Here is a 17,979-nt window from a genome sequence, read left to right as displayed (position 1 = left end):
TGGCTGCCAAATAAATAGCAGTTCCCAATTCAAGGAATAACTAAAATAATGTCACAAAATAAGAGCCCCACCTTGGTCAGACTGCTATTACCTATTCTCCTTGCTTCCTAGAAGGTAAAATGCATTTCTTTTAGAAGCATATGTAACCATAAGACCATGGCTTTTTTTTTTCTTTTTTAAAAAAACTTTTGTTAAACATTGTACCCCCAGACCTTGGCATAGTACTTGGCGTATGGTGGTGCTCAAGAAATTTTTGTGGAATGAAGGAATGAGGTCTTTTGATCAGAGAGAGCCTGGCTGGTTTCAACGTACTCATCAGCAGTACATGCACGCTAAGCCCAGGATAACCAGGGGAGGCCTCAATGCGTTTCTAGGACCCAGTTTCATCCAATTAAAGCCACCAGTCTTACCGCTTGCTAGTTTGTTCCTGCCACCACAATCGTTTTCACGATTTCACCTTTTCCCCTCTACGTCGTTTCTCGGTTCACTTTGAGTGATTTTGACTCTACTGACTACTCCCCCAACCACTAACCTCATCCTTAAAAAGCCTCCTGAAGTCATCACACTACACATCATTAAATTGTATCGCAAGGTGCAGAGGAGTGTCTTGTCCCAGGTGGGTCTGAGGCTTTGGGGTGGCTGCATTTGAGATTGTCTGTATCTTTCTAATGCTTCAGCCACAAGACTCAGCCAGCTGATTCAGAAAACTGAGAAACTGCCCCATGGAACCCAACTTGCATCACCTCCTTCAGTCAGTAAACTGACCTCTTGTCTGGGGGAGCCGCAGACCCAGAGCCTCCCCCGTGGTCACCCAGCCAGCTCAGGAGTGGGCAGAGCAGGAGTAAGAGGCTGGCTGAGCCTTCTCTGGGTCTCTGGTTTTTAACAGGTTTTTTAAATCAGCAGCTCCAAGATTTCCACCTCCCACCCCCAATAACTCCAGTCAGCAAGTAAATCTCTACCTTTAACTAGAGATTGTCTTAATGAACAGAGAGTCCAGGGACTCAGGCACCACAGCAGGTCTGTCTAGCCAGCTAGCCAGCCAGTGGTAGTTAAAGTGCATTGAGCTGAGTCCACTGACCTGGGGCAGGGAAGCTGGGCAGATGTGGCAGTCAGGGGCAGGGCTCCGCTCTGGGTCCCGGTGAAATCCGATGGCCTTAACCGTAGAATCATTTGCCTTGTAGTTAAAATCCTTTTCCAAAGCTAATTTAGTTCCTTACATTGCGGGCTCATCTCCCATGGAAGTCAATTACCTGGGTCTTTAGAGGCCAGAAAAGGAATCCTGCTCACTGTGCAGGTCATGCACAGAAGGTCTAACTGTTCGAGATTTTCACTGCTTTTATTCAATGAGGTTTGGAACACAAGAGGCCAAAGATGAGGAATGTGATTTGGGGATCCTCTATAGAGAATTATAAGTTAAGAAATTGTCCAAGACGAAAACATTAGGAGGAAATCACCCAGCTCATGCTGATTGAGTCTTCTTCAGGAATGTCATCTTGATTGCAGAGGATGATGTCACAGGCTAGCATGATGCCATGGTCTGAATACAGCACATTCTTCTACATGCAAACACATACACACACACAACACCCTTATACACGCACCCCGGCTTCTATGAGTAAAACTTGCTGTTGCTGACTCTCTTCTCTCTTAACCTGAAATAAAACAGATTTCACCATCATCCAGTAGGCTGAGGCACAGGCCATGTGCTTTGTAACGCACAATTGCAGGTCACTCTTGGTGGCGTGGTACAGGGCTGAGAATCGGGGAGGCGGCTTCCTGGCAAGATTTTTAATCTCTCTGAGTCTCAATTTCCTCACTGGTCGTTGCATTGAGGTCACTGCTACTTGCTAGGTTGAAGTAAAGATGAAATAAGAATAATTAAGGAGACTACACTCTGATTCCCATTGGGGCTGCTATAGGAATTTGGGGGGGCTAGTGCTTTTTAAAATTTTATTTCTTGATGAGAGAGAGAGAAACACTGGTTTGTTGTTCCACTTATTTATGCATTCATTGAATCTTTTTTTTTACTTTAAATTCTTTATTGCTGAAAGTATTACATTTGTCTCCTTTCCCCCCATTGACCTCTCCCCAGCTGCTCCCACCCCCCAGGACATGCCCTCGCCCCATTACTGTCATTGATTCTGGTATGTGCCTTGACCAGGGATCGAACCCACAATGTTGGCGTATCAGGAAGACACTCTAACCAACTGAGCTACCTGGCCAGGGCAGATAATGCTTTGTTAAGCAGGACTATCTGGCACACTGCAGGACACTAGGCACACCTGTCTGTAGCACAATCAAAAGGATCACTTGGAGGGGATTCAGCCCTGATTTAGAACCACTGGGCTAGCCCATTCTTGAGCTCGATAGGGTCTCTTTAAAAGGTAGTGGTAATTGTTTCTTTTCACTATTATCTTGAAATGTCCTCCTAGTGATGATAGTTCCTCTCAGGGAAGGTGCAGATCTAAGACACTACTGCAAGTTCAGTTATTGAGCAGAGAGAGCTAGAGTCAAGGGTACCAGGCAAAGGATTTCTAAAGACGATGGCGCCTTCCTGAAGCCTGGCCCCACGTGCCTGATGTCACTGTGCTCGGAGGAGTGAGATCTGAGAGTCTGCAGGTGGGGAACAGGTGACCTACCTCCGGTTGCACTTCTCCTGGTACAGATGGAGCTGGTTCTCGTTGACATTGAACTCTTTAACGAGGGCATCCCGGTTGGCATTGCGCAAGTTCTGGTGTGTGTCATATAGGAAGAGTTGGTTGTTCAGCTCTTCTTGCCGCCTCCGCAGCTGGCGACAGGAAGAGTACAGTTCCTCTTCACTCTCCTGGCGAGAAGAGAACAGCCATGTGGTGACAATGTCTTCCAAACCAGAAGGTGGGCCATCACATCTTAAGAGTGTGAAGGAAGTACGGGGCAGAAGCTCTGCACACTGGGATTATCCCAGAAAATCCAGAGCCCATTTTAACCAAAGGTAAGACTGGCAAGTATTGATTGCATTAGAAGCAAGCAGTTTAAAAAACCCTTGTTCACAATAAAGGAAGGCTTTATTGGGAAACACTGGAATAACAAATGCATTGCCCATTGACCCTATTTCTTAATCAAATCTGGTTTTTCACTGGTCTACACCATCTTTGGGACCTTATCCCAGTGCAGAGGGCCTAAGCAGCTCTGTGTGCAAAGTGGAACCCAGCAGGTGAGGGGGGAACAGACTAATATGAGGATAGAAAGGTAAGCAGGATGCAACAAGGCATCTAAGATCTCACAAAGAGCCTTATTAAAAGGCAAGGTAACACATGACAACATGGATGAATCTTGCTAAGGCAGTGTGGTTGGCAAACTCATTGGTCAACAGAGCGGCAAACTGCGGCTCGCGAGCCGCATGTGGCTCACGAGCTGCAGTTTGCCAACTACTGTGCTAAGGGAAAGAAGCCAGTTCCAAAAGACCACATACCATTATTTCATTCCTATAAAATGTCCCAAACAGGCAAATTCATAGAGTCAAAGTCCAGGGGTCCTCAAACTTTTTAAACAGGGGGCCAGTTCACTGTCCCTCAGACCGTTGGAGGGCCGGACTATAGTTTAAACAAAAAGCTATGAACAAATTCCTATGCACACTGCGGGCCCAAGATGAGTCGGCTGCTAAGCAGGACAGGCAGCGGCACCCGGCGGGCCGGATAAATGTCCTCGGCGGGCCGCATGTGGCCCACGGGCTGTAGTTTGAGGACGCCTGATAGACTATCGTTGCCTGGGGTGGGGATGAAATGACTGGAGACAACGAATGAACAGAACATTTCTTTTGGGGGTGATGAAAATGTTTTAAAATTGATCATGGTGCCTGGCCGGTATGGTTCAGTGGTTGAGCATTGACCCATGAAAAAGGAGGTCACAGTTCGATTCCTGGGCAGGGCGCATGCCTGGGTTGCAGGCTTGATCCCCAGTAGGGGGTGTGCAGGAGGCAGCCGATCAATGATTCTCTCTCCTCATCGATGTTTCTATCTCTCTCTCCCTCTCCCTACCTCTCTGAAATAAAAATAAATAAAATAGAATAAGTATTTTGAATGTCTGAAAATACTTTCGTTTTGCCCTCACTCTTGAATGGTAGTTATTAAGGTACAGAATGTCTAGACTTACAGCTTGTGTCTTAAAATTTAAGATATCCCTTAATCTTTAGGCTACTGTTGCTGCAGGTGGGAGTATTCCTGTCATTGGTCAGTCCTCTGTCATAGTCTGTCTTTTCTCATAACTTTCTTTATCCTGGTTCTGCCAATTAAACTCAATATGGTGTGTCTATGCATGGATCTTATTTAGTTATATTGCTGTGTTTATAGTTGGAGTCTTCAATGTTGGGAAATTCTCAGTCATCAACATCTCAAATATTTTATGTTGAAGTTTTTCATCCTGCCGTCCTATTTTTAACTCTTGTTTTTCACATTTACATCTTGTCTTGCTTTGTTCAAAGCAAATTCTCCAACACAATCTTCATGTTTACTAATTCTTTCCTTAACTGTGTCCTCCCTGGAATTTCCCACTTACTAATCTTGAAAGCAATTTCTTTCATAATTTTTCATATTGCATTTCCAGAATTTCTAATTGGTCCTTTCATTCCTACATGATCTTGATTAACAGTAAGAAGGGTTGGTCTTCATTGGGTTCTCTCTGGGAAAAAACCCCACACATTTATTTCAAGGTTATTTTTAGATTCACTGGAGTGAATTCTCTTGCTTTTACATTTGTGAGCTAAATTGGCATCGTTTTCCTTAAGTGCTTTAAAATTTTAATGCACAAGCTCATCTTGGATGGGAAGGTTGATTCCTCCCTTGAATCTATATGTTGATATCTGGTTTTCTGAATGTTGTAAATGGGGGCTGGGGGTGCTCCCAAGGGCAGGATCAGCTAAGTTTTAGGGTGATGGCTTAGGGCTCTGGGTTCTCAAGAACCCTACAGGTCACAGCCTGTGTTCCGGCTGCAGGACTGTGTCCACTTTTATCCCAATCCCTCAAGCAAGAGCTGGCCCTGGCCTGAGTCCTGCGTACTTGCCAAATCTCTTTCTGGAGGGGTTTTCAGAAAAGCGAAGCCCACCTTGCCCTGAATCTTCTATTTGTGCACAGCCTTCAGTGCCCATTGCATTAGCCACAAAAATAAAGTAAGTGAATTGAGTATCCAAACACAGGAGTTATAAAATGAAAGAAGTTTGAGGAAAGCAGACTGAGTCAGTAAAGATAATCATGGAAATGGTTGAATAAGAAAACCAAAATATAAAATTTAAAATAAATGCAAGAGCTAGGTTGTTTTGTAGGAAAAACACAAACAGAATCAACCAAGTAGATAATCCATTATCTAATCCAGAAATGTGTGAAAGTCCAGTAAGACATAGGCACAGGTATACAACTATAGATAAAAAGCAATGGAAGGAACCTGTAAAATAAATAAAAACCAAGATGATAATGGAAAGAATGAATATATGTATTCATACTTATTCATTATAAGGTTCTATCTCCAATATATATAAGTATATGTATATATAGATATATATACACACATACATATATATTTCCTATTATAGAAAATTATCCCATAAGAGAAAAAAATTGAAGAGACTTTTTTTATTCCAGAAGAAAAGGACAAAGTTTTATAACCAAGCCCAGAAAGTTTCACAAACAATATCTGTTACATGTTACAGTTAACTAGTTTTATTCAAAATGTGCCATAGCCCTGAGAAGGAAGGAAGGTCTCCAAGTAATTTTAATGAAGCCAGTATAACAAAACCTAACCAAAAACTACAGACTGAATACTCAGTGAAAACCAGTGCAAAACTCCCAAGAAAAATATTAACAAATACATTATTGAAGCACATTAAACAATGCAATCCTATATTTCACTAAGGAATTCTCTTTTCTGCCCCTTTAAGATGACTGTTCCACACCTCCGGCTCTCATCAGCCCTTCCCAAGCTCAGCTGATGGTTTTGCTTCCTGTTTTACGTAAAACATAGAAGAAATTACATGGGAAACCTGCCCATCCTGGGCCCATATATCACATCCCATGCCTTCTCTCCTGCTGGCCCCAGGGTCCCATGTCCTCTTTCCTACTCAGTTCTTCCTTCCTGTGCATACCCTTTCTCTCTCCTGTATCAGTGTTGCCCTTTACTACTAACGCATCCCCCTCACAGCGTGCAAATACATCTTAAGAAGCTCTCCCTTCACCCCACATTTCCCTCCAGCTACTGACCCATCTCTGTCACCTTCACAGCAAATGTCCTTGAAAAACTCCAATGCTCCCTATCAATGTATCTGTCATCTACTCCCACTTAGATTCCATTCTAATTTCAGTTATTGCCCTTCAAATGTTTCCTATAGGATTTTGTAAATTTTTGTACTGCTTCTTGAAACAATTTTAGCCCATTTACATGCTTCAAGGCAGTCACCCATTTGCCCTCATTTTTCATATTTATTTATCTTATTATGTGGAGTTCAGTCTTCTTTTCAATATTTACTCCTGTGTTTTTGCTCTTACTGTATTCCTTGATTAAACAGGCAAAGAGTTTACTTAGTTGGTCTTTTAAATGAGTCAGCATTTGTTTTTTCTTCTATTCTCTTTGTTTTATGTTTCATTTAGTTGGCTTTTATCTCTATTATTTTAGTCCTATTAATTTATGAGTATTTATAAAATTTTAAAGATGAATGCTCAGTGCATGTGTTTTAAGTCTAGTTTCTAATACTAAAATGGACAAATCTGATGTTAGATTTATTTTTTATTTGTAGATGACTTAGTGTGTTGGGAAGTTCAGTTTCTTTTTAATTTATCCATGGCATTCAAAACTTTTACTAAGCCCTGGCCAGTTTGGCTCAGTGGATAGAGTGTCGGCTTGTGGACTGAAAGGGCCTGGGTTCGATTCTGGTCAAGGGCATGTACCTAGTTTGTAGGCTTGATCTCTAGCCCTGGTAAGGGTGTGTGCGGGAGGCCACTAATCAATGTCTCTGATGTTTATCTCTGTCTCTCCCCCTCCCTTCCACTCTCTCTAAAAATCAATGGAAAAATATCCTCAGGTGAGGATTAACAACAACAAAATAACCAAGAAACAAAAAACTTCTACTAAAATACAATAGGGGGTGGGTGGGTGTGTTTTCCATTCATCCAAGTGAACTCTTAAGCAGCAAATCAGAGAAAAGTCCCTCTGTTAACTGTTTCATTAATAGCTCCTCAGCCATCTGTCCCACTTTGTCCTATGCAACATGCTTGCATGTCAGGTCATTTGCGTCTGTCCTCTGAGCTTATCTTTTCCTTTATGATTTCCATCTCATGGTGGTATCATTCTCAGTTGTGAAATATTTCTTTCATGTTATCTTTTACATCACTGATTAGGATGTTTCTGCTCCTATGCTGAATTTTTAAATTTTAAGAAATTGTTTTTTGTTTCAAATTCATTTTTTTTCAGTGCTCTACTTGGATATCCTTGAAAGCTCTTATTGACATACTAGAAGCCTGGTGCACGAAATTCGTGCACTGGGGGGGGGGGGGTTCCCCTCAGCCCAGTCTGCACCTCTCGCAGTCCAGGATCCCTCGCTTGTTACCACCCACATGCTCGCTGCTCCTTATCGCTCAGCTCGCTGCTCCATAGTGCTGCCATGGAGGTGGGAGAGGCTTCCGCCACTGCCACTGTGCTCACCAGCCATGAGCCTGGCTTCTGGCTGAGCGGTGAATCCCCTGTGGGAGCACACTGACCACCAGGGGGCAGCTCCCGAGTTGAGCGTCTACCCCCTGGTGGTCAGTGCACATCATAGCGCCTGTGCTCCGCTGGTCGTTCTGCCGTTGGGCAATTTGCATACTAGGCTTTTATTATATAGGATGAGTTAGGGTTCTCATTGGATGCTTCCAACGGTTCTACTTCAACTACCAGCAACCTGTAGCAGGTGTCTACCTGGGTTTATCTTCCTTTTGTTATTCTACGCGAGTTCTTCTTTTCATTGTGTGCTCATAGTTTTTTTGTGTGTTTTTTTAATATATTTTTTTTATTGATTTCAGAGAGGAAGGGAAAGGGGGAGAGAGAGAGAGATAGAAACATCAATGATCAGAGAGAATCATTGATCGGCTGCCTCCTGCATGCCCCATACTGGGGACCGAGCCCGCAACCCAGGCATATGCCCAGGACCAGGAATCGAACCCTGACCTTCTGGTTCATAGGTTGATGCTCAACCACTGAGCCATGCTAGCCAGGCTGTGCTCATGGTTTTGTCTGTTTGGTAGTCAGGTCAAGTTTTGGGTCTTTGTGTCAGGCCCAGAGTTTCTGCTCTTTGGGACTGACAATGGGCAAACTTTAGCTGTTCATGTTCAAGGAGGGTCTTTCTCTGTGCCTCTGGATCTCCCCAACTGTAAGGAAATCTTCCCCAACCTCAAAAACCAGGACCAACTCAGCTCCAGAGTGCACCCCAACCCCTCCTGGTCCTGTAGGACTCCGGAGTGTGTGCTGTACCCTTCCTGCAAAAGGATTCACACGTCTTGTGGCTGAGCACTCACCAGGACCCACAGCATTCTGGTCTTCCCACTAGGCTACTCCATCCCCGCATGTCAGCTCCCACCCAGTGCAAAGCTAAAAACCTTCCACCCCAGGGTCAGCATTCCAAGGTCCCAGGGTGGCCAGTTTCTCAGTCACACCATCCAGGTGCTGCCAGCTCGCCCATAGATGATGTCTAGGATGGAATATTCAAGTTCCTACACTTTCTCCTGGCCTGTTTTTCTGAATCTCACAAGTTTAAATCAGTTGAGTAAAGGCCCTTTTCTATTAACGGCAAGACTGGATATAATACATCAACTTAAAAGAAACTACTTTCAGAGAACAATTCGACATGTATCCAAAAGTATATGGTCTTTCTTTTCTCTCTTTGATCTATTATTCCATTACTAAAGATCTAGCCTCAGGAAGTAATTTTTAATCAAAAAGTGTTATAGGAAGACTTTCATTATTTATAAAGTGAAAAGCTACCAACAACCTGTCCATCAGTGAGAGAATGGTTAAGTGAGTTAGGGACTCACACCTAATAGGCCTTAATGGTTTGGAAAATCATATAATAATATAGAAAAAATGCTACAAATCATCTGTGAAGTGGATAAAGGGCACACATTCATATGCATTAGATGACTCTATGAATATATCCTAGGCAAAAAATTATCAGGCAAAGGAAATATACCAAAGTGCTAATAGAGGTTATATACAGGTTGTTTATGGGAATTTTTTCAAATCCCTCTCCTTTTCTTTTCCTGCTCCAAATTAAATATAGTATGTGATAAAACGGTACTAAAAATTCTCTTTGTAAACCATTCATACAGCTGAGTAAAGGACTGGGAATTGATAAAGTAATTGTGCCTTGTAAATAAATGGCTTCTTCAGAAGGGGCTTAAAGTGTTTATTGACAGTTTTCGGGCTTTAACCTCTCTCTCAGCAAATGTTTTATGAGTAAACTCCATCTCAGTCCTCACTGGATCAATCATTTGCTCAGACAAATCTCTCGTGAAGCTGTTTACCAGGGCCTCTCCCTGGCATCACAGAGGATACGGTGATAAATCAAACAGGGTGTGACCTTGGGCAGCGAGAAAGCCCAGGTCTATGGAACACAACCCAGCTCGGCTTCCCAGAAACTCCTATGGCAGTGCGGGGCAGACACACCAATGGCCTGGTGGCTCAGAACCCGGCGACAGCTGCAGAGTTAAAGAAAAGCCCGAAAACCAGCAGCTGAAATGAAATTTGCACACACTCAGTCATTTCCTCCAAATTTCCTTCTCAGAGAAGCTCTGTGAGAGTCACTGTTCCACCTGGAACCCACACCACGGCCTGTATCCCTGCCACACTCCATTGGCATCCCCAACAGCACCCAAAGCATGAAGCTTCCCACACCCAGGACGTCAACTCTGGATAAACACATTTTCTTTTAAATATAGTAACTTTCTCTGCTGCCAGCGGTACCTAATTATTTAAATTATGTATAATGTTTCCAAGTTGTTCACGACAGCTTTGCACAGCAAAGGCAGAGGAGGGAGGCAGACGAATACTGTCCAACCGCCATCTGAAACTGCTTTTATCACTTCATTTTTCAGTGAAACGTCTGGAAAAGGGCTTTACACGCAGAGGATGTGCTGGCTTCCTTTCCCCAGGCAACCTAATCCCAGACCTTTCAGTGGGCTGGGGAAAGGTCAGCTTGACTCAGGCAAGATTCTTCAAGCTTGCTTATTTGTTCCAGGCTTTTGCGGAAGGCCCAGGCTTTACAATTTTACCATCCTGCTCAATGAACTGATCCCACTAATTCCATATCTGGCAATTGATCCTAAGGAATTACTTCTGAATTATAGGAGGAAAAGAGTAACCACATGAAGATGTTCCTGAGAGCCTTATTTGTAAGTGGCTCCTGTCTAAATGCCCAATTTAGGGGAATGCTTAATCTATGGTCCATCAGCTTGATGGAAAAATCTGTCAACCATTAAATGCTAATGAAGACTAATAGTATGAAAAGTGCTTATAATCTTGCTTTAAAGCAGTGGTTCTTGATTGAAGATGAATTTTGCCACCCTGGGGACATGTGACAATGTCTGGAGATAGTTTTGACTGTTATACTAGGGCAGTGGTCGGCAAACTCATTAGTCAACAGAGCCAAATATCAACAGTACGATTGAAATTTCTTTTGAGAGCCAAATTTTTTAAACTTCTTCTAACGCCACTTCTTTAAAACAGACTCGCCCAGGCCGTGGTATTTTGTGGAAGAGCCACACTCAAGGGGCCAAAGAGCTGCATGTGGCTCGCGAGCCGCAGTTTGCCAACCACTGTACCAGGGGAAGGGCATGCTACTGGCATTTAGTAGATCACGATGCGACTAAGCATCTTACATTGCATTGAATACCTCCCACCACAGAGAATGATCTGGCCCCAAATGTCAGTAGTGCAAACAAACAAAAAACCCTGCCCGGCCAGTGTGGCTCAGTGGCTGAGTGTCGACCTATGAATCAGGAGGTCAAGGTTCGATTCCAGGTCGGAGCATGTGCCCAGGTTGTGGGCTCAATCTCCAGTCATGGGGTGTGTGTAGGAGGCAGCCCATCAGTGATTCTCTTATCATTGATGTTTCTATCTCTCTCTCCTTCTCCCTCTCTAAAATCAATAAAAATATAATATTAAAACACTGCCAATAAAAATATCTTTAAAAAACTGCTTTAGCCAAAACCGGTTTGGCTCAGTGGATAGAGCGTCAGCCTGCGGACTGAAAGGTCCCAGGTTCGATTCCGGTCAAGGGCATGTAACTTGGTTGCGGGCACATCCCCAGTGGGAGGTGTGCAAGAGGCAACTGATCAATGTTTCTCTCTCATCGATGTTTCTGACTATCTATCCCTCTTCCTTCCTCTCTGTAAAAAATCAATAAAAATATATTTTTAAAAAAAACTGCTTTAAAGAAAAAAATTATACATGTATACAGGAATCTGTTATCATATTACACTTAAAAATGCATTGGCCTGGAAATGAAGGAAGCAAACAGACCAAATGCTAGCTTTATCTACTCATCTCTTCCCCCCAAATTAAAAGACTACTAGAGGCCCGTTGCAGGAAGATTCCTGCAATAGGGCTTCCTGCAGCAGTCTGCTTCCCTCCCTTCTCGCCTGCCCCGCCTCCCACCCTTCTCCGCAGCCCCACTTGCTTGCTTCTGCGCAGCTTCGCTCCCTTCTGCAAAGGCTTGGCTTCCTTCTACGCTGTCTTCGGTCTCAGCTCTACTCCTGGATATGCAAATTAACCACCATCTTGGTTGGGTTAATTTGCATACTCACTCCTGATTGGCTGGTGGGCATGGCTTGTGGGTGTAGCGGAGTGATGGCTAATTTGCATACTACTCCTTTATTAGATAGGATATTTTCTACACAATCTGGGCTATGCATGGTTGTTTTTGTTTTGTTTAGAATCCTCACTGGAGGATATTTTTTCCACTGATCTTTAGAGAAAGTGGAAGGGAGGAAGAGGAGGAGGTGGGAGAGAGAAATATTGATATGAGATAGAGAGATGGACTGGGGCTGGGGATTGAACCTGCAACTGAGGTATGTGCCCTTGAACAGGAATCGAATCTGTGACCCTTCAGTTTGTGGGCCGAGGTTCTAATCACTGAGAAAACCAGCCAGGGCATGTGTGCAGTTTTTAAAAATCATTTATACAAAATAATATACTGTGGCTTCAGTCTGTTAATGGACTTCTGAAAGACCTCAGGTAGTCTTATTAATGATTAATTGACAAATGCATAATTCATTGTAAAAGAGGAGAAATTTAAGACTTGCTCATTTCCAACAAGGACCCACTGGCTGACTCAGGCGCCTGGTAAAGGGAGGAATTGATATAAACTTTCATGACCAAGCATTTCTATCACTGGAAGAATCAAGAAAGGTGATTTTTTTATCCATAAATCAAGGTTCAAGTGAAAACTATAATTTTCACATAAACACTGCACTTATTTTGACAGAGTCCAAAGCACTACCATTGAAAAATTGTTTCAAAATGGAAAACTTTCCATCATCTACCCCCTTACCTTTTTGAGACAGAATTTCATTATTGTGAGCTTATGTTTTACCAATAGAAAGTGATGCCTTTGACTGCCACTGAGGTTCTAGGGCCCCCAACTAGTGCTCCTTTTAAGTCTCTGCTTCCTGTTTTTATTGCTTTCTGTCTCTTCTTATTTTTGCATCCCCTTTCATCTCGATGCTTCTAAAATGCTTTGGAATGTAAAACTATCACAGTTGCCACACTGAAACAGCTATGCAGAAAAGGCTATGTTCTCTCCTGTGAGTCGAGTTCATGAATTTTTACTGCATGGACTATGGCTATTAAAAGGCGTCCCCACCCCTGCCATCCTCCTTTCCCATTTGGTAGTTCTCAGCTAGATTCTGGAAATTCCCAAATTAGCAACTTCCATTCTTTTTGTTGTTGTTGTTAATCCTCACCTGAGGATATTTTTCCATTGATTTTTAGAGAAACATTGACATCGATTGGTTGCCTCCCACCTGCTTGGGTCTGGATCAAGCCTGCAACTGAGGTACGTGCCCATGACCAGAATTGAACCTGGGATCCTTCAGTCCACAGGTTGAGGACATCACTGTATAGTTCTTGCAGCCAAAAGAATGGCAAACCATACAGGCTGTGACTTCTCTACCCAGATAATAATCAGATTGAGAAAACAAGATGTGTATCCAGAAGCACTGACTAACCCCACATCAGCGTACGGGGGTCTGGAACCAGGATCCTCGTTTATCCCAAGAAAACTGGACTGACCACAGAAATCCCCCCCCGCCTGCACTGGGTTTTGTGGCAAGGGACTGGAAAGGTCTTTGGAGACTGTATTGACCACGTATGAGCACTTGCAAAAACACACGCTGAGTGGGTTTCATTCTGCGGGAGAGACCACCAAGAAGATTCAGAATCTGAAAGTCCAGAATCACAGTAAGGATCCACATCTTCACCCACCATCAAACCAAGGCCTTAACTACCTACAGCTCAGAGCAGTGTTCTCAGCATCCCATCACAACTTCTTGCATAGTTCAAGGAGGCCAAGCCCTTTCTGCTAAGTCTACCCTAGCTGGCTAATGAAAGGAGGGATTAAGTATCTTCAAGGCCTTGGCAAAACAAAAGGACCCAAAATGCAGGCCTCTCCAGTAGCAGAGAGAACCACAAGAAGAGCGCTGCTTACTGTGGGAAGCTGTGCTCTATGAATGTCCTTCCCCATGACAAGGCCTTGTTGGGTGCTTTTAAGGGATTACCCTAGACCCGTGGTCGGCAAACTGCGGCTCTCGAGCCACATATGGCTCTTTGGCCCCTTGAGTGTGGCTCTTCCACAAAATACCAAGGCCTGGGCGAGTCTATTTTGAAGAAGTGGCGTTAGAAGAAGTTTAAGTTTATAAAATTTGGCTCTCAAAAGAAATTTCAATCGTTGTACTGTTGATATTTGGCTCTGTTGACTAATGAGTTTGCCGACCACTGTCCTAAACTAAATGTTACCGTGTAGTTGGAAGCTGTGAGGATTAGGCAATTGTGGCATATTGTGTGCAAAGAGGTAAAGGGTAGTATATGAGAGTGGTCGGTACACTCATTAGTCAACAGAGCGGCAAACCGCGGCTCGCGAGCCACATGTGGCTCACGAGTTGCAGTTTGCCGACCACTGCCCAAGAACCACAGGCAGAGAATGGCACCCAGGAAGGATGAACTTATCTAGAAGAGCATTATCTTGCCTGGCTCTTGCTAAAATGAAACTATGAGGAGCTTCCAAAGAGCTTCTCCCTTTCCAATGACATAGCCACTCCTAGAACCATGCAGTATTCTCCAAGAAGGATGGATGCTGGGAGAAAAAAGGACCTATGGGGAAATCTGTAGCTGAAAGGAATTCTTTTGTAATGATGTGGCATGTTTGGCTAGATAATTCTCGGTGGGTTTGAGTCCATCAGCCAAGCATACTCCTTGACCATTTCCACCCCACCAGCAGACGTAGCTCAGGGAACCCCGAGGTGTCTCTTCACTCACCAGCACTGGCCGCATCTCACAGAAAACCAGGAGGGAAGCCAGCTCAATGTCTTCACTGTACCCGTTCTTCAGAGGAACAGATCTAAATCCTGCAGCAGGATGGAAAAACAAGGCAAAGGCAGGCAATTAATGTCTGACCTTGGCTTTCTTGGGGTACCCAGGGGTCACATGCCTGGTTTAAGGCACAGAGAGGTCAGTGCCCCATGCTGGGGCTGACTTTCCGGAAGCCAGAGATCCTGTCCTGATGGTTATGGAGAGGGGCTCCAGGATACAGCCTTGACTGACAGGTCCATTCGGAGAAGTGAAGTAAAAAAAAATCTGCCAACTAGAAATGAAAATGATTCCCTCAGAAGAAATTAAAACCCACAGAACATTACACATTGAATTTAGAGTGACTGCAGCTATGGTTCAATTCCTTAAGTACTCCAGAGGCCAAAGACTCAAAAGAATAATGAATCCTCACATCCATTTCCTCCAGTTAGCCCTTTACAAAGCACAGGAGGGGGAGTGTCTTTAAAGATTTCCAATGGGAGGAAATCTTCCTGTCCCTTGGCAGTTCAGAGCAGTATTGATTATCCTCCACTGAAAGTCTATCCCTGTTTACACTTAGGACCTGAGTCTGACAATCAAATGTTTACTTAGAGGAGGTGGAGGTAGAGCTGAATTCCCCTGCCGCCACCACCACTCATTAAGTAATGTTTGAGGCAACACATGTCAAAGGTTGGTTGGTTTGCTTGTTTTAGTTAAGTAGTATAAAAGAATACACAGTAAATATGCAAGGCTCACCCCCACCCACTCATAAGCCCTTATTCCACAAGGAACCATTGTTAACAGTATCATCCCAAAACAGTCTCTGCATTTGTTTGAATTTCCTTTAAAATCGCAAAGAATAGTACCCTGACCTAAGCTATTCTGAACCTTCCATTTTCCATTTAATCCTGTGTCTTGGGGATTCACTGTATGGCTCTAGGTTGACTTGAAAGCTTTATTTGTTAAATTAAAATTTTAAATTTAAGTTAATATACAATATTATACTAGTTACATTAGTGTCAGGTGTACAATATAGTGATTCCACATTTTTATACCTTACAATGTGATTACTCCACTAATTCTAGTAATCTTATTACATACTAGAGGCCCGGTGCACGAAATTCGTGCACTTGGGAGGGTCCCTCAGCCCAGCCTGCATCCTCTCACAGTCCCAGAGCCCTCAGGGGATGTCCAGTAGGGGGAACAGGCCTAAGCCGTCAGTCGGACATCCTTACTGCTGCCACAGAGGCGGGAGAGGCTCCTGCCATTGTTACTGCGCTTGTCAGCTGTGAGCCCAGCTCAGGTTTCTGGCTGAGCGGTGCTCCCCCTATGGGAGCACCCTGACCACCAGGGGGAAGCTCCTGCATTAAGTGTTTGCCCCCTGGTGGTCAGTGCACGCCATAGCAACCAGTCGTTCCACCATTCAGTTGATTTGCATATTAGCCTTTTATTATATAGGATTATTGACTATTCTCCTTCGCTTTTTTTCAACCATTCCCAGCATCATCCTCCCCTCTAGTAACTATTCCTTTGGTCTCTCTTTCTATGAGCAGTTTTTGTTTTGTTTGTGGGTGTTATATTTTTATTTTTATTTCTTTTTGGTTTCCACAGATAAGTGAAACCATATGGTACTTGTCTTACTCTGACTTATTTCACTCAGTATAATACCCTCAAAATCAACACATATTGTCATAGATGACAAAATTTCATTTTTTGTTGCTGTGTAATATTCCATTGTGTGTGTGTATCACATCTGCTTTATCCATTCATCTATTGATGGACATTTAGGTTGATTCCACATCTTGGCTTTTGTAAATATTATAAATAATTGTGCAATGAACATAGGGGTGCATATATCTTTTCGAATTAGTGTTTTTGTTTTCTTCAGATAAATACCCAGAAGTGGAATCTTCATCCTGTTTTTCATATTGACTACACCAATTTGCAGTTCCACTCGGTGCACAAGGGTTCCCTTTTCTCCAACACATGTTATTTGTAACTTTTTAATAACAGCCATTCTGACTGGTGTGAGGTGATATTCATTGTGTTTTTGATTTGCATTTTCCTGATGATTAATGATGTTGAGCATCTTTTCATGTCTGTTGGCCATCTGTATGTTTTCTTTGGAGAAATGTCTTTTCATGTCCTCTGCACATTTTTTTAGATTGTTGTGGGGTTTTTGTTGTTGTTATTGAGTTGTATGAGTTTCTTATATCTTTTGGATATCAACCCCTTATCAGATATCATTTGTAAATATATTCTCCCATTCAGTAGGTATTTTTTTTTTTTTTTGGTTTTGTTTTGTTGATGGTTTCCTTCACTGTGCAGAAGCGTTTTAGTTTGAGGAAGTCCCATTTGTTTATTTTGCCTTTGTTTCCCTTGCTTGAGGGGATGTATGCTAAGATATTCCTCAGATTGGTGTCAAATAGCTTACTACCTGTCTTTTCTTCTAGAGGTTTGTGGTTTCAGGCCTTACAGGTAAGTCTTTCATCCATTTTGAATTTATTTTTGAATATGGTGTAAGAGTGGTCCCATTTCTTTCTTTTTGGGGATGGGGATAGGGAAGGCATATATCTATCCATTTTCCCCAGCACCACTTGTTGAAGAGATTGTCATTACTCCATTGTATACTCTAAACTTTGTTGTAGATTAATTAACCATAAAAACAGGGTTTATTTCTGGGCCCTCTATTCTGTTCCATTGGTCTATGTGTTTGTTTTTTGTGTCAGTACCATGCTGTTTTAATTATTATAGGTTTGTAATATAGCTTAAAATCAGGAAGCGTTATACCTCCAACTTTGTTCTTCTTTCTCAAGATTGCTTTGGCTATCTGTGGTCTTTTGTGGTACCACATAAGCTTTAGAACTAATTATTCTAGTTCTGAGAAGGCCTATTACTATTTTGTTATATATCCTGAGGATATATTTTCCATTAATTATTGGAAAGTGGGAGAAAAAAAATGAGAGAGGAAGAAACATTGATCTGAGAGAGACACATCAGTTGGCTGCCTCCTGCACGTGCCCTGACTGGGGCCAGGGATTGAACCTGCAACCCAGGTACATGCCCTTGACCTGGAATTGAACCCTTTAGTGCACAGGCTGACACTCTAACCCAGGGGTGGGGACCGTTTGGCCTGCGGGCCACATAAGGCTCGCAAACTCATTTAGTCTGGCCCTGCCAGGGCATTAGGGGTGAGTTAATTAAATGTTTGACCAAATATAGCAGGCTAATTTTTTTTTTATTAAATTGATTGGGGTGACATTGGTCAACATGAACATATAGGTTTCAGGTGTGGGTTTCTACATTACAAGATCTGTATATTGCATGCAGGCTAATTTTTAAGTGGATAATCCCTAGGGCCCACGAATGATGTTATAAATATCATCTCCTGCAAGTCTAACCTCCAAGTCAAACCGGCCAGGG

The 17,979-nt window shown here is 43.1% G+C and overlaps 1 protein-coding gene and 1 long non-coding RNA gene across 3 annotated transcripts in view; one reads left to right on the top strand and one right to left on the bottom strand.

Annotated features, from left to right (window-relative positions):
- Window positions 1-17,979, top strand: part of LOC308236394 — a 52,159-nt gene that overhangs the window by 21,446 nt on the left and 12,734 nt on the right. The window lies entirely within an intron of this gene.
- PLCG2 (phospholipase C gamma 2) overlaps window positions 179-17,979 on the bottom strand; it is a 141,631-nt gene continuing 123,830 nt past the window's right edge. Inside the window, exons 31-33 of one of the 2 annotated variants that reach the window (XM_080646056.1) lie at window positions 14,527-14,615; window positions 2,640-2,824; window positions 179-1,847 (exon numbers count right to left, since the gene is read on the bottom strand). In XM_080646056.1, the coding sequence (XP_080502182.1) occupies window positions 1,841-1,847; window positions 2,640-2,824; window positions 14,527-14,615 (281 nt within the window). In that variant the 3' untranslated portion in view covers window positions 179-1,840. The remainder of the gene's footprint in view (window positions 1,848-2,639; window positions 2,825-14,526; window positions 14,616-17,979) is intronic. The other variant, XM_080646055.1, reaches the window with a different exon arrangement.

Source organism: Plecotus auritus, assembly GCF_963455305.1.
Source record: "Plecotus auritus genome assembly, chromosome: 10".
Classification (NCBI taxonomy): domain Eukaryota; kingdom Metazoa; phylum Chordata; class Mammalia; order Chiroptera; family Vespertilionidae; genus Plecotus; species Plecotus auritus.
This window is presented reverse-complemented; position numbering and strand designations above follow the sequence as displayed.